Source organism: Euprymna scolopes, chromosome 2 (assembly GCF_053919585.1).
Source record: "Euprymna scolopes isolate OS-2025 chromosome 2, ASM5391958v1, whole genome shotgun sequence".
NCBI classification, from domain to species: domain Eukaryota; kingdom Metazoa; phylum Mollusca; class Cephalopoda; order Sepiida; family Sepiolidae; genus Euprymna; species Euprymna scolopes.
The window spans coordinates 24316769-24333797 of NC_136483.1; the positions used below are offsets into that span (position 1 = coordinate 24316769).

Genomic DNA, 17029 nt, shown 5'->3' on the forward strand with positions numbered 1-17029 from the left:
AAAATGAGTGACCGTTTGGGAATTCCGGGTGCTGCATGTGTTCTCTGCTTATCTCAGCATTGTTTCCAGTTGTCCTGGACTTCTTGTCACTGGACTCAAGCAGTGCCGATTCAGTAGGGTGTGGTTGGAGATTGCGCAACCCATTCCTCAAAATTACACATGCAATCACTAGTACAGGGGGTATCCATTGTCTTTTGAGATTGAACGAAGGCGTTTATATATATATAGTAGTAAGTTATGAAAATATATATGGCAATTAAGCTACACAGAATATTCCGTGTTTCATTCTTGTGAGAATTCGTCAGGCTTATGCGAAAAGTTGTGGTTGTCGGGTGTTTATATATACGCACATGCTATTGAGTTTTTTGTTTGTCAATCAGCTTTCTAGTTGCCACCGCACCCATTCTAATCAATGGCCACAATTTTTCGCATAAGCCTGACGAATTCTCACGAGAATGAAATACGGAATATTCTGTGTAGCTTGATTGCCATATATGTTTTCATAACTTACTACCTAGCGTTACCTATGTATTGAACACTGCTGAAGTAAATACTGAAAATTTTATGCATAAAATGATATCTTTGTGTATTAGTTTATGTGATTAAATGTAGTAATCTCTCTCTCTCTATATATATATATATATATATATATATATATATATATATACAAAATCAATAGGAAAAATATATAAATCTTTTCTGTATTTTTCCTATTTGTTGACGTGTAAGAATACAAAAAGTCTTTTAAAAAATACGAAAATGTTTTCTTCAAAAGCACATAATTTTCAACAGATCCTTCGGTCTTCTTCAGTGTGAATGATAGAAACACGAGTGCAGGGCAGGCAGGTTTAACAGCAGAAGAAGAACGAGTATAGCCAATCAATCAATCAACACACACACACACACACACACACACACACACACACACACACATATATATATATATATAATTTAAGAGTAGGTAGTAGTTTGCTTGAAGCATTGTTGGTAAAGGAATATATGGAAGTTTTAAAAGCCAAAAACAATGCGAAGAAAGACCGGAATCATGAAAGTAAAGAAAAGAGAAACAAACAAAAGTAGACGAGTATGTTTGAGTAGAGAAATGTCTAACTGTTTATTAGTCTATCATTCCTCACCTCAATGTATAAATATTTTTTATAACCAAGTTGCTGGTATGTCCGGTGTATATAAAGTCCGTAGGTGGTATGACACTTCACTTCCAATAGCGAAATTAGAAAAAAAAAAAATATATATATATATATATATATATATATATATATATCTTCTTCTGTTTTCACTTCTCGATTACGGTGGTATAATTTATTTATTTATATAACATTTTATTGTATTCTTACTTGCGTCAGTGTGGTCTGATAGCAGTTCCGTAAGGCATGATATTTCGGGAACATATCCCTTCGTCAGATATGTGTCCAACATTAGTTAAAACGTGTATATGTTCTATAGTTATGTGTTGAATCAACTATGAACCTGTTCTCTATAGTCGTTCAACGTTTTGACATTTCTTTGCTATTTTATAAGCAGATAAATCAATCACAAAAAGAGAAATATAACAGATATATTTGTAGAAGGAAGATTGAATAAAAAGATTTTACCTGAGAACGGCAATTAATTGATCGCGAGACTGAAGGTCTGGAGGTGTATTTTGGACAATAACCTTTGGTTTGGGTGGCGGTGATTGTTTCACCGGTATCTGTGTCCGACTTTCTGAAAAATCATTAAAAAAAACGGTAGCAGATTTAATTTACAAAAATGCTAATAGAATTCCCTTAAAAAAACGTTAACATAATCACATCTAAAAGGGTAACGAGCATTTTTATAAAGATTGACATATTTATTTTAAAAAGTGGTTAAATTAAAAAAAGGATAACAGGTTCACTTATAAAAAAGTTAAATCGATTTACTTTTAAAAGGTATATCAGGTTTGCTTTAAAAAGTAACACGTTCATTGAAAAAGAAAACGTTAACAGAATCACATTTAAAATAGGTGACAGGCTGAATTTTTAAAAAAGATAATCTACTAAATTCTAAGCTTTTGAAAATGATTAGAATGCCATAAAATTCGATCGTAATTTAAAGAAATAAGAATAAACTATTATTATTTTTCTTTTTTTTTTGCGAAATCAGAAAGCATTTTCTTTTTATTCTTGTGATTTTTTTATTTATTTTCTTTTTAAAGTATGTTTTTGATATATATATATATATATATATATATATATATATATATATATATATATATATATATATATATATATATTTGTAATTTCGCTATTGGAAGTGAAAGTGTCAAAAATGTATTTTACCAAAAGATTACGTTATTTGAAACGAGAAGCTGAGAAGTTTGATAAATTTACCAACTTATGATAATGGCCGTAATCGAGAAGTGAAAAGAAGAAGAAGAAGAAGAAGAAGAAGAAGAAGAAGAAGAAGAAAAAGAAGAAGAAGAAGAAGAAGAACAACAACAACTTAGATGAACTGACAACGAAAGAAAAGGAGTAGCTTATATCAGTTCGGGAACTTTCCTGCGCTCTTTCGTTTCGTACATTAATTTCTAATCTATCATCGATTTATACATGTTAAAAACAAAAACGAAAATTAAGTTCAGGACAAGAAATACAATTTAAGATCAACAACCAATTTGTTTTTAAAAAATTGAGCGAAAACTCAGCAAAGTAGGGAAGATACTTTGACGGTCCTTTTTTTGAGCAAGAAAAATCTTAAAGATTTCCTACGTACGTAATTTGAGATTGGATATTTCTTTTGAATCAGATCAGTTTGAAAATAGTACATGGCATATGGAACACGTGTTCTCAAAACAAAGATAGAGAATCTATGATTTCATTACATACAAGGTTGTACTGCTTACAAATAGTTTATATTCTATCTTTTATGCATTATTAGTGACATCAATTGCGCTTATCCTATATCATTCAAACACGGTAGTGTTTGGATGATATGGTTAAGTGGCAGTTTTAGTCATTTAGAACTGTTTAAAGCTTCATAGCTCACTCATTTTTCGAACAAATTACAATCAATTATTACAGTTTATAGATCACCTTCTCAACTATATTGTGAAAAATCTTTTTCAATTTTCGTTCAGTAAAGCAAAAGTTATGATGAATTTACTGGCGTTAAAATCGTAAAAAAACGTAAGGAGGTGAGCGACGTTTTTTCTGACTGGTTTCTATAGCAACCACGTCGCTTCAGCGATTTATGTTGCTACTAATTAACCGCTCTCTCTCTCGAAAAGTGAAGTAACAAGTAAAACAGAGAGAATGCAAGCAGACGAGTGCCGTACATTGTTTTACATATGGGCATGTTATGTTTATGGGGGTAAAAACAATAAGACTGAATTAAAACGAAGAACAAGAAAATTTACTGGAAGCCTGCAAAAATTCATGGATCACAATAGAAAAATGCGAGCATGAAAAGTAATATGGCTAAGCTTAAACATGGAAAAGTAAAGGACAAGATATTCTAGTAAAAAATACAATAAATTTCTAACTTAAAATATTACAGCATTAAGAATTGATTATATTGATTATATTATAGTTAAATTGAACTTTAAAAAAAATTTTAATGCTGCAATATTTTAAGTTATAAATTTATTATATTTTTACTAGAATACCTTGTCCTTTTCTTTTCCTTGTTTAAGCTTAACCATATTACTTTTCATGCTCACATTTTCCATTGTAATATATTAATTGACTAACAGCGTGTGCGAAAAGACACATGCCTCGCTTAAAGATTAGCTATAATTTACGTGGCTGAAAGATGTTTTTAGATGTATTTTAATCACGTCAATTATTTCAATTTGAAAACAAAACACACACTTGTGTCTGATTATTTTGTGTTCTTTTTTATCATGACTGAAGATGTTCGCTTCTTCACCTAAGCAACAGCAATCTTTTTTCTTCTAAAGTCACACGCGAATGAGGCAGCATTCAGAAGGACAAAAGATTACTGTCGAGCAAAATATCCGTCTTTGTATGCTGCCACCCAACACCCAGTAACGCCTAATTTTGCATAATCGCGTTATTCTTGTGTCTGAAGGGCTCCAGGTTCACACGCCACTGCTTCCCTACAGCGAGCACACGCCAACCGTTGGCGCTTATTGCTACGCCTCTCCACACCATTATCACATGCCAATAACGAATTAAATTTTTGTACAAACATCGGCTCCTAGAGATATATTTATAAAGCAGCAAAAATAGTAGTCACGTTACCTTGTTTTGACTCTCGTCACATATCAAAATGGCCTCGTTTACGCTAAATCACTTTTGGCACCCAAAGTTAAAAATCTCTTTTCGAGCCAATGACTCAGCATATAACGACCAAAATTTTCAGTTATTTGAGGTCAACATTAGAGTAGTACTAACACGATATTACGCTCATCTTTTTTACCCTTTTGAGAGTTAGAGAGAGCTAATCACAATTCGAAACTCACGCATTAGCTCTTATATACTGTATTTATTTTTCTCCCATCTCAAGAAATGTGATACAAGGGTCGGAAAGTGGCATTGAAAAGTTAGCGCTCCAGAGGAGGAGTATTCTGACCCTAAAAAAGATGCCTGTGCAACCCCGTCGGCATTCCCTAGCAGAGAAGCCTAAGGCGACTAACCTCTTCTCAAAGAGAGAGATTAAAGCCTGGGAGAATGGACCTCCTAGAACTGCACCGAAACCAGCATTACACCGCAATCAATAGGGAACAGTTCAGGAATGGTCTAATTTCTGTTGATTTTGGGGTCGAGGGGAAAAATCACCCGAAAGTCGAAATATATAATGTCTACTTCTCTCACACTGTCACACGCATACATACACTCGGAGAGAACAGACGCACACACACATTCACTTTTAACACTCGTAAATCTTCTCATTACTCATATAGAATAACTTTTAATATTGTATATATATATATATATATATATATATATATATATATATATATATACTATTCGTTAAACAATGCCTTTTTTAATTCAATATTAATGTTTTATATGTTTTTATCATTTTCCAACATTTTGCTAATAATTTGATTGTAAGCTTGGATATTAGCAATTTTTCTAAGACGCGACAAACGTCTACATATTAGGGAAGCTACGATCCACGTTATTACAATGTCTTTCCTGGGTGCAGTGCTGCCATTTTGCATGTTGTATTATCAATGGATAAAAAATGGAAGCTGGAAGAAACACGTTGATGAGTAAAAGATCTGTGGAATGTAATGTAATGCTTTTAAACGCCCACATTTGGATTTCATTTTTGTCGGATATTGGTTATTCAGAATTAATCAGTAGCTTTATGATATATGGCATTATTATTTCTTAGTTTAAACACCGGAATTATTATTAGCTGTTGTTGCTAAACCCCCCCTCTCTCTCTCTCTCTCTCTCTCTCTCTCTCTCTCTCTCTCTTCCCCCCCCTTGTGTGTGTGTGTGTGTGTGTGTGTTTGCAATGAGTAATTGATATATGTATGTGTATTCTGGAATACTTCTAAATAAGACAAATAAACTAACACACTCAAACAACATTAACAAACAACTAATTAATGCTTTCTATATTGCTTCTTTAGTCAATAATTGAAAGTTTTATATTACCTGAAACAACTGTAAGTCAATCAAGAACACGAGTATTGGACAAGATGTTTTACTTCCCCTTGTTGGACAAAACAAATTGAATTTTCAATGGTAAAATGTAATTAAATTTCAATTCGTGAACTCTCAAATCAACGTAAGGGTGTCTATTTAACTATGTTTTCACTTTACATACGACATAATCACGTTGACACAACATTTTCCGTCAGATCTCCGAAGTTAAGCAACGTTGAGCCTGATCAATATTAAAATGGGCGACCATTTAGGAATTCCAGATGCTGTATGTGCTCTCCACTTATCTCGGTATTATTTCCAATGCCCAATGCCCCTTCTGTCTGTTTATGCCAAACTCTTCAAGTTGAAAATATTTTAGGTCAATATATGGTGTGTCAAAACATATACTTACGAGTAAAACATTTACGAGTAAAAAAAAATAACTTTATAATTTTTTTCAGATTGAAAAGATTTATGATTAAAATTTATTGGCTCAACCTCTCTTAAAGCCCAAGCATATAACTAGTGAAAAATATCTGGGGAAAACTCTCCCGAAAATAAATTAACCATTATCCTCGAGTGGCCTTAGTCTTGATAAGTGGTTACTCTCTTGTTAAAAATAGATTTTGGGTCAAAATCTCCTGGCTAAAACTCTTCGGCGACTCAACTTTTAACCTGCAGAACAACAGAAAATAGTTGGGCTAAAGGTTTATTTCATAAGATATCTAGCTATGGTATAGCTGGAAATGTCTTCTCAATTATTAAATCATTTCTTTCTGATAGGTTCATAAGAGTAGTAGTTGAGGGGCAAAAATCAGAAGCTCACAGTATTAATGCCGGTGTCCCTCAGGGGTCCATCCTGGGCCCAACTCTTTTCCTGATCTACATTAATGATCTTCCAAATCACATCCTTACATCATTTGTAGACATTTATGCTGACGACACTACCATTTATGGTAGCACATCTAAGACAGTAAACGACCAAGTTATCTCCAATTCTCTCTCCTCTGATCTTGAGCACGTAGTACAATGGGGAAAGGAGTGGCTCGTTACTTTTAATGCATCTAAAACCAAGCTTCTCTCTTTACATCATCAACATTCTGATCCACATCTGGCATCAATTGAAATGAATGGCTCTCGTCTTGAGGAGGCCTCAAGTTTTGACAAGCTTCTGGGCTTGACCATTACTCCTGATCTTAAATGGAATACGTACATCAAATCTGTTGCCAAGGCCGCTGGAAAAATGGTGGGATCTTTCTATCGATCGAGTAGATATCTCACTGCTGATGCTATTCTCTATCTATATAAGAGCCAGGTACGTCCAAGGATGGAATATTGTTGCCACATCTGGGCAGGAGCTGCTAGAAAGGACTTGTCTTACCTTGATAGAGTTCAAAATAGACTTCATAGGAGATTCCTTTTCTCTTCCTTGCAACCTCTATCTCACAGAAGAGATGTTGCGAGTTTGTCTCTGATGTATCGTTATTTTCATGGAAAGTGTTCGACTGAGCTTCAATCTATGGTCCCCCCTCGCCAAACTTTCACAAGAAACTATTGTCTAGCTGTACACACTATCAATAATTCCCCCCACTCTTTATCTGTGCCTAAACCTAAACGTAGATTCCATGAACAAAGCTTCTTTCTTAGAACTGCACGCCTGTGGAATTGTCTTCCGTTGTCTTGCTTTCCAGCTGACTACAATATGGTTGTCTTCAAGTCTAATGTAAATAAGTTCTTGATGAGCCGTTCTATATAAGTCATCTAATTTACCAAATTTTCATTACTAATGATTACTATATTGTCCAATTTCTACTGTACACGCTTTAACCCTTATCCTTGAGTGGCCTCTTGGCCTTGATAAGTGGTGATCCCTATGAAAAAAAAAATCTTTAGTGTGATAATATTTTTGTTTTATCCGACAGTTTAAACGTCCTAGATTCAAATTTCGAGGCATATTCATCGACTAATATGACAAAAAAAAAAGAAAAAAAAAAGAACAAATGTTGTAAATTATATTCTTAACCCTTCCTCGCACTAGATGAACCCGTCCATTTTTTTTTTTTTTTTTTTTACAAGGTGGTCACCACTTATCAAGGCCCGGAAGCCACTCATGGATAAGGGTCATAAACTTTTATTATACTCATGAATATTTAAGTGCCTCTTCACTGTGTGCAGGGTAGTCGCAAGAGAAACGGAAAATCTTTCAAATAGTAATTTATTTTTACAAAAAAAAATAACTTTTATAAAGTTCTACAAAAACTAATATAATTACAATAGAAAAATTGGAGCATGAAAAGTAATATGATTAAGCTTAAACATGGAAAAATAAAGGACTAGTTGTTAAAACTGGAAAAGAAAAGGACAAGATATTCTTGTAAAAAATATGATAAATTGATAACTTAAAATATTGCAGCATTAAGAATTGATTATATAATGTTATGAATTGAAATAAAAATAAATTCTTAATGCTGCAATATTTTAAGTTATCAATTTATCATATTTTTTACAAGAATATCTTGTCCTTTTATTTTCCAGTTTTAACAACTAGTCCTTTACTTTTCCATGTTTAAGCTTAACCATATTACTTTTCATGCTTGCATTTTTCGATTGTAATTATATTAGTTTTTGATTGTAATCCATGATTTTTCCAGGCTTCCAATAAATTCTCTTGTTCTTTGTTTAATTTCAGTCTTATTCCCCCCCCCCCATATAAACACATGTAATAACAATGTACGGCACTCGTCTGTTTTCAATAATCTCCCTTTCATGCTTTCATTCTCTCTATTTCACTTGTTACTTCTCCTTTCGAGACAGCAGTGACTTAGTAGCAACAGTAGTCGCTGAAGCGACGTGGTTGCTATGGAAACCAGTCATAAAAAGCATCGCTCACCTCCTTACATATTTTTACGATTTTGAACACCGGAAAATTCACCATAACTTTTGTTTTACAGAACGAAAATTGAAAAAAAAAATCACAATATAGCTGACAAGGTGATCTATAAACTGTAATAATTTTTAATAACTGCTTGAAATCTGGTCGATAAATGAGTGAACGGTGAAGCTTTAAAGCAATTCTAAATGACTAAAACTGCCACGTAACCGTATATTCAAACACTACCGCGTTTGAATGATAAATCCACAGATGCTCAAAAATGCCGACCGCGCAAATAAAAAAGTTAATAAGCCAGACGCAATAAAATCTAAACAAAATGAAATATAAGCAATAACATTTATAGCTTTAAATTTCCCGCCTTGCTAGCGACAATCTTGTATTATTTGCAATAGTTTTTATTGTGGGGGGGGGGTAATTAACGGTATTATTATTATTATTATTGTTATTATTATTATTATTGTTATTATTATTATTATTATTATTATTATTATTATTATTATTATTATTAATCTCCGTTTTACTACAACAAATAACTTTTTTTATGTCAAAATAAAAAAGATTTGTTGATTTTATAATTAATAATATTTGTCTATTTATTTTTATGCTTCTAAAATAAAAAAAGAAGAAAAAAGAACTTACATTTTTTAACGAAATAGCGAGTGAAAAAGAAAACGAAGTTGGAGCAGTTTGAGCTCCTCACTCCATGACGTTTTAATGAATTATAGCGTCTTTAAAAAGAAAATCCGTTTCGTCACAAAAAAACAAAACAAAAAACAAACGCGAATAAAGTTCAAAACAAAACAAAAAACAAAACAAAAACTGATTTCTTTTTTATAAGATTATCGTTCGACTGAGAAAACATGATTACGGTTTTCACTTAGGAAACATTTTACTTTTATAAAAACAAAAGAAAAATAATTCAAATTTTGAAACACGCCGTTGTAATGCGATGCACTTCTATGTTATGGAAACAGTTGCATCAAAGGAAAAACAAAGCATCTTTTATGTATGGGGTTTACTATATGTTAAAACATGCAATAACAACTCCATATAAAAATAACAAGACCGACAAGGAACATTTAACGTTGGATAGCTTTTATGCACAATAAAAGTTTTTTTTTTGTTTTTTGTTTTTTTTTTTTGTTTTTTTTTTTTATTACGTTTTCACCCCAAGCAAGGCACATTGCTACTTTGATGTAGGAGGTTACTATCAGGGGTACTATGTGGGGAGTTGGGCAGCAAGATGTCGGTTCACGTTATATTTGAACTTCTGCATGTCAGTACATTTGGGGAAGCAGGAACCCGGAATGTGAGTGTTAAAAAGTTCGGTTTTATACTTGGAAGGAAAGATAACGGAAGCAATTGAAAGACGAATGTTTTTTAAGATTGTTTATTCTTTTTTGCCGGGGAATATCTTTTCTTCAATTTTTGGTAAGATTTTGTGGTAAGATTTAGTAGAGAAGTGTTGTCCCCTTAAACTCCAAAAGCGGATATTCTTCTCGTTTGATGCTGTGTCTGTCTTTTACTTGTTTGGCCTCTCTTCTTGCTTTTCTATAGAACTCAAAACCTCGGCTATTTATCTCTCCCAATCAGTTACCACAACATGCCGACTGTTCATACTTTGCTTTAAGCGCGTAAGCTTCCCATTGGTTAAATTAATTTCTGCAATTTTTTTTTTCTCAGCGGAAAAGTGCGTGAATCCGATGCGCAGAGACGCTTTTGTACAATTTTTATGTAACAGCCGATTAGTCAATATCTGGTTGGGAGTTTTATTATTTTATTCATAGATCCCCATATATGAGAACAATGAAAAGACATATTTAATTAGTAATTAAATAATCACATATACTGTTCGATATAGGTGGAAGAAATTTGGAGAGTGTCCAAATGAAGAAAGGAAAGATAGCAAGTTCTTCGGGACCCAGAAAATCTGTCAGGTGAAGATAGTCTGTGGTTAAATTATCAATTGTTAACTATTCTGCACTTTCAACTAACAATATTCGGGGTTTAATTTGACACACTACTGTCAGAGCTCTTTATTAAAAAAAAAAGATGTTTTTATTCAAACCGAAAGCATCCCATCTGCATATAATCGGCGAGAAATCACGTTAGTCTGTGCGATTGTTGAAGATAAAATTAATTAGACATCGCCATTTTTTTATTCAGCAGTTGCACCCTATAAGACGCGTAGTCACGTGGACGTTTTTTAGGAAAGCAATTTATGCACTCATTAGAACTTTCTCTGCATAGCCAATGCTTGAGCGTCCAATGAACAGGTATTCGTTGCTTTCAGAGATCTCTTTGCTGATCGATCGTGACTGCCAAAGAGACTGAAATAATTCTTCAGGAGACAGATAGGAATTAATACACCCTGAAAGTTCATTGGCCAGTACGTAACCAAATCACCTAGAAGGGGCATTTATTCGTGAGAGAAAATTATTTATTAATGGCTACTACGGTGAATTTAAAGTTAAAGAAGATTTCTTACGGTAAAAATTGAGTATAAACAAAATTAAGTTCGTTGATATTAAAAAAAAAGTAAATACTTTTGTGTTGTGTAGACGCCCACTAATTAACATAGGCAGGTGAGTGAGATATATAAAGGTATCAATCACCAATACCGGGGGAGTCCGGCAACGACCGTCAAATAGGCAAGACGCTTATGCTGCGTCCAGTAAGACATGCAACACGCCACCTGCCGGAATATCTCCAACTGAATTATCTTTGAAGACCTGTAAATATTTATATAACTTTTCTTCCTAATATATTATTGTATACCTTTACTTTCGTGTTCTTGTTAATTATTTGTGCAGACACAACATTTTGTTATTGGTAGATTATTAACCGGTCCTGTGGCGTTTACTTCTTATGATATAAATGATTCATTTTCTTTTTTAATTTCTTTTAACTAAGAACTCCGTGTAAAACTGTGTGGGTAAATATTATTTCAAAATTGTAATTTATTTTTGATTTTTAAAAAACGAACATTTTTCCGAAGTGAAATATGCCATCGCTATTTTAAATTTACTTGACAGCGGAAGAAATTCAAACCAAGAATCCAATATTTACCCTTGAAAAATCGAATGATAATGTTTCAGACGTTTGTTATTTGTTTTCTTGTATTTTATATAAAAAAAAATAGCTTAAATATCTGCGTTTGTTTTTGTGGCAAAACAAAACTCTATTAAACAGGGTTTTTTTTTTTTAGTTAAATGTGATGTGGGATTGATTAAACTTTTTAAAAAAATGTAATTACATTGTATTTGACATTGCTTTTTTAAACTAAGGTTTTGTATTTTAATCAAAATATAGTTTTCTGTTTTACATTAAATGATCTTCTTGCCCAAATCAAGGAAGTAGAAATGTAATTCGTGGCTTAGTGGGGGGTGCCCATTTCTCTTCCCTGCAACCTCTCTCCCACAGGAGAGACGTTGCGAGTCTTTATTTTATCGTTACTTCCATGGCAAGTGCTCGTCTGAGCTCCAATCTCTGGTCCCCCCTCGCCAATCTTTCATGATAAACACCCGTCTAGCTGAAACCACTGTCAAAAATTTTCCCCGCTCTTTATCTGTGCCAAAACCAAAACATAGATTCCATGAACAAAGCTTCTTTCTTAGAACTGCACGCCTGTAGAACTCTCTTCCGTTTTCCCTGTTTCCCACCTGACTACAACTTTGATGTCTTCAAGTCCAACATAAACAAATTCCTGATGAACCGCCCCCTTAAGTAAGACACTTTATCAAATCTCAATACTAACGTACTGTACACGCAATAACCCGAGTAGCTTTCGGACCTTAATAAGTGGTGACCACCTTGTAAAAAAAATGTAATAAAATTAAACAGCATTTAAGCATAATTATAACGCCATTTAAATATGTCGTCTCTCTAACAAAGTCAGCAATCTCATTAGGTAATGACCATAAATCATTAACCAATGGAAAACACTGCTGTAGACGAAGCATTTCCGGTGTATATCGGAAAGTTTCTTTTATTAAAAAGTTATTAAACGGGATATATGTAATCGATGAAAATTATTGGAATTACAGTTTTATGGCAAATATATTTTTTAAAAATTAAAATTAATTTAAACATTAATAACTACATTTTCTTATAAATAAAGTAGAGTCAATTTTCGCTTGTATCTTTCATGGAAATAACCTTTTAAATACAGGTTACAAACTTAAATCTGTCTCGTCAATTATTACCATTTATTTTTTACTTTTGTTCACCCTGAACAAAGCCACTTTATTAAGATGTTTATTTAGATTACATTCAATTTTCTGCGCGTTGGTACGATCAGGAAACGGCGAATAGCAAGGGAATCACAAATGCATATGATCCGAGAAAAGAAGCTATTAGACTAGAAAATCGTCCCGCGTCTAGAGACCTCTATGATGAAGATGTGGGATTTTGCTCATAGTCATGTGAGTTGGAGATGTTTTTGTTAAGTAAGTACAATGGCAGTAAGTTCGCTGGAGCACGTTCCATGAATGTTCCTGTAAAACAAGAACATGGATGAAAAACTGCAGTGATGCAACAGGGGCAGGTGTTTGGCTAACACTGTGGGATCTGTTAGGTTAGAAACTCATTTCTGCACCTTGTCCAAGACGAGGAGGCTAGTGGTCGCTGCACCGACCCTGGTGCAACAACAAATACCGTATGCATCAGTAAATGATGGCTAATTAGAGATATTGAGTTGCTTTCTGGAAAAAAATATCTTCATGTTATTTATTTTAGCTAAGCACCTTCCCCCTGCATGATGAATGCAATATATTCCTCTTTTTCTATCCCACTATTAAATGTACATCATTTTCTCTTTACACTGCATTTGCAAAGCTTAGGTAAGAATGCCAGAGTAAAGCACACAGTGAGGACCCAATTCATTTTCTACGTTAATATATTGGTTAATAAAATCCATCTTCGATTTTCTGTATTTAATCGCCTTTCCCGGGACGTGCTTATTTAGAAAGCCATTATAACCATGTTAACTATTCTGTACTTAATCTCCTTCCTCAAGCAACGTCGTGACATGGGTAGCTAGTTGCACTTTTTTTTTCTTTTTTTTTTTTTTGTTTCATTTTATCTCGGTCGAAGCTCTCAAAAATCAAGGAACCCCTTCTTGGGAACTAACACTTGACCTCTTTATAAACACATAGATATTCAAATATTCCATTAAAGTTCTTTTTTTACATTTCAAACACTAAGTTAGTAAAGAAGTTGAGAACATAATTTTCCTCTCCCCAATTGTTCATTTAAATATCTTATAGTATGTGTTTCTTGTTGTCTCTTGGTCTTAATGGATTTCAGAACAAGAATTCATCTAGTCTGGTTGAGTATCTGAGTACGGCACAATTACGTTGACACACTGGTTCTCGCCAGATCACCGAAATTAAGCAATGTTGAGCCTGGCCAGTACCAGATGGGTGACCATTTGGGAAGGCTAGGCGCTGTATGTACCTTCTGGGAAGGTTGGGTGTGGGGCCAGCACCCTCACCCTTTTACAAGGTGAAGGTGCTGGCCCCACATCCTGTAAAAAGAACTCCTCGCTACAAAAGCATCTACAAAAAGTTGTAGATGGCCTATGCCTCTCCAGGGGCTCAAGGGCTATTTCGGCTGCAAATACTCTGTGATTTTAAATATCTTTTTAACTTTTTTTTTTATAAAGAAGTCACGACTTATTAAGGCCCGGAGGCTACTCGAGGATAAGGTTTAATGAGTGTACACTGATCAAGGGAAACATGTCAGTCATCGTTAGTTGTGGAAATTTGGTAAATTGGATTACTTAAAGGGATGACTCATCAAGAATTTGTTCACGTTGGCCTTGAAGACGACCATATTGTAGTCAGTTGGAAAGCAGGTAAATGGAGCAGAGTTCCACAAGTGTGCTGATCTAAGAAAGAAGCTTTGTTCATGGAATCTATGTTTAGGTTTAGGCACAGATAAAGAGTGGGGGAAATTATTGATAGTGGTTTGGATAGATTACCCACATAGGTATATATGTGTGTGTGAGTGTGTGTGTGTAGTAGGAATTGTAGTAGTATGAACGTATACACGGCACGTAAGCTATGCAGCTTTCTAGGGGAGGATATAGTAACTCAATGAATCTGATTGAATCATAACTAATGCAAGCACTAGTGAAATATAAAAGCCGCCGTTAAACAAAAATCATATTGTAGTCAGCTGGAAAGCAGGGAAACAGGAAAGAGTTCCACAGGCGTGCAGTTTTAAGAAAGAAGCTTTGTTCATGGAATATACGTTTAAGTTTAGGCACAGATAATGAGTGGGGTAAATTATTGATAGTCAGGGTTTACTTGTAGGGAAAAGCATCCTCATGCCAGGTTGACCTGACAAAACTCTATACAGGATACTCACCATGCAGTTTTTTCTCCAGCGTGACAATTTGATCCATCGATTCCTTGTGAACTTTTGTTGTCTTCGCTAATTTCTCTTCCAAACTACAAATCGTTATTGAATGCTGCTTAATTTGTTCCTTATACGTCAATATCTCTTTTTCACGATTGTTATTCTCAGTTTGTAATGCAAGTTTGTTTTGTTCTGCTTGAAACCCGAGTTCATCGTCTGCTTTCTGCAGTTTTTCTTCCAAATTAGATTTAGCAACCTGAAAATGCAAAGAACAACTATAAGATTGAGTAGAATTTCAATACAAACGGATAAAGGAAATTTTTTATTACGGCTATTTCACCCAAAACAAAGCACAGTGCCACTTCGATGTAGAGGGCAACTATTTGGGACATTATTAGCAGGGACACTATGTATGGGGTTGAGTAGCAAGATTTTTGTTCACATTACACTTAAATTTCTGCAGTTTGGAGAGCAGGAAGCTTGGAGGGAATTCCAAAGTCTAGCAGTTCGAGGGAGTAAACTATAAGAGTAAAAACCTTTCAAGCATCTAAGGACCACTACTGTGTAGGGGTGAGATTTTGCTGCTTGTCAGGTTTGTCGCAGGTACTTACATCGAGGGGTATAAGAGATTTAAGTTCGTCAGAGCACCTTTTATTAAAATACTTATAAAATAGGCTCGAGGATGCAATATTTCGTTGATAGGACAAGGGTTAAAGTTTGGTTGACAGAGTTGTACCTCTCAGGTTGACAACTCTTTTTTGAACGCTGTCTAGAAGAAAGAGAAAGGCGAGTAGCAGATGCACCAGCCCATATGTGGCAACAATATTCCATACATGGGCGGGTGGTGGCCTTGTAGAGGTACAAGATACTCTCGGGCATAAGTAACCCTCTAGCACGGTAAAGAGAGACCACCTTCTTCTGCACTCAATGTATCTGTTCCAATTCATTTTTCCTAAGAACGTTTAGCTGAGGAGTTTGAACAAAGAGTTTCAGGTAGTTTATCATTAGCCATGGCTGTCAGTGGTTGAGAAGGTTTCTTGTAATTATTAAAGGAAAGAAGCTTAGTCTTTGCAAGATTGAATGTTACCATTCATCCATGTCCCCATTTCACTACTGACTCAAGGTCTTCCTGTTCCATATCATTCCTTGGAAAAGAGATGTCTCAGATTAGTATTCTCTCAAATGTCCCAATCGCCCCAGCTCCCAAACATTTGAGAGTCTTCATACTCCAAGAAAAAAATAAATTTTGTTTCAATATATCATAACAAATTAAAAGACGCTCCTTGCTTTGAATAATGTATTTTTGGTGATAGTAATGCCTTTGAAAAATGCCAAGAACACAACTAACAGTTAATATACATGTAGTTAAATCAACAAATGAAAAAAGATGGATAGAAACATAAATGTTATAAATGGGTCACCAGTTAGCAAGAGTTAATAGAACAACACGAATTTTGGAAAGCAAGGGAGAAAACATGAATGAATAAATAAAATATATTTATGTCAACAATTTTACGGAACTGTTAAATATGCCTTGAAAGACCAAAGTTTGTTGAAATGTTTTAAAGCTCTTAAATAAAAGCGCCAGGGAGTTCGTTTTTAAAGTTCCATTGAGTGTATGCTGGTTTACCTTCTGGGTGGAGAAAAGGCAGCAGGCTTAAAGGAATTTTATCGTGGTGCATTCAAGTTTTCTAGGATTGTCATATAGTCATATCAAGTCTTTATGGCACTACAAACAACGACATGTTATATGACCATGTATGTTGTATCCTCTTATGCGTATATAAAATCGCAATTTATTGTCTTAAAAAGAGTTGCGTGCCAATGTGTGCTTGTTACATGTATGTATAACATCTCTTTTCGTTGTCATGAGTGTATGTAACATACGGCATATCAATGTATCAAAGCGTATAAACACATACAATAAACAAGTTTAATAAACAGGACAAATTATATTATCCGAGACAAGTCTTTAACATGCCAGTCTTAATGGACTACTGTCTCCAGTTCAAGTACATGGTCATTGACACTAATAACTTCATGCGCTGGTGGTACACAGACAAAGGGACATACCTTGCGTTACACTGGTTCCTTTGTTGCTGAAATAAATGTCTCCGAAATTGAGTAGCATGCAGATTAACACAAGACAACTTCCTTGTTCCAGTTC

General features: G+C 34.3%; 1 protein-coding gene across 1 annotated transcript in view; it reads right to left on the minus strand.

The window, feature by feature from the left end:
* The window catches only part of LOC145289786 (forkhead-associated domain-containing protein 1-like), a 129844-nt gene that overhangs the window by 63872 nt on the left and 48943 nt on the right, over window positions 1–17029 (minus strand). The window contains exons 14-15 of the mRNA XM_080136437.1: window positions 14872–15118; window positions 1614–1725 (exon numbers count right to left, since the gene is read on the minus strand). Coding sequence (XP_079992563.1) covers window positions 1614–1725; window positions 14872–15118 — 359 coding nt within the window. The remainder of the gene's footprint in view (window positions 1–1613; window positions 1726–14871; window positions 15119–17029) is intronic.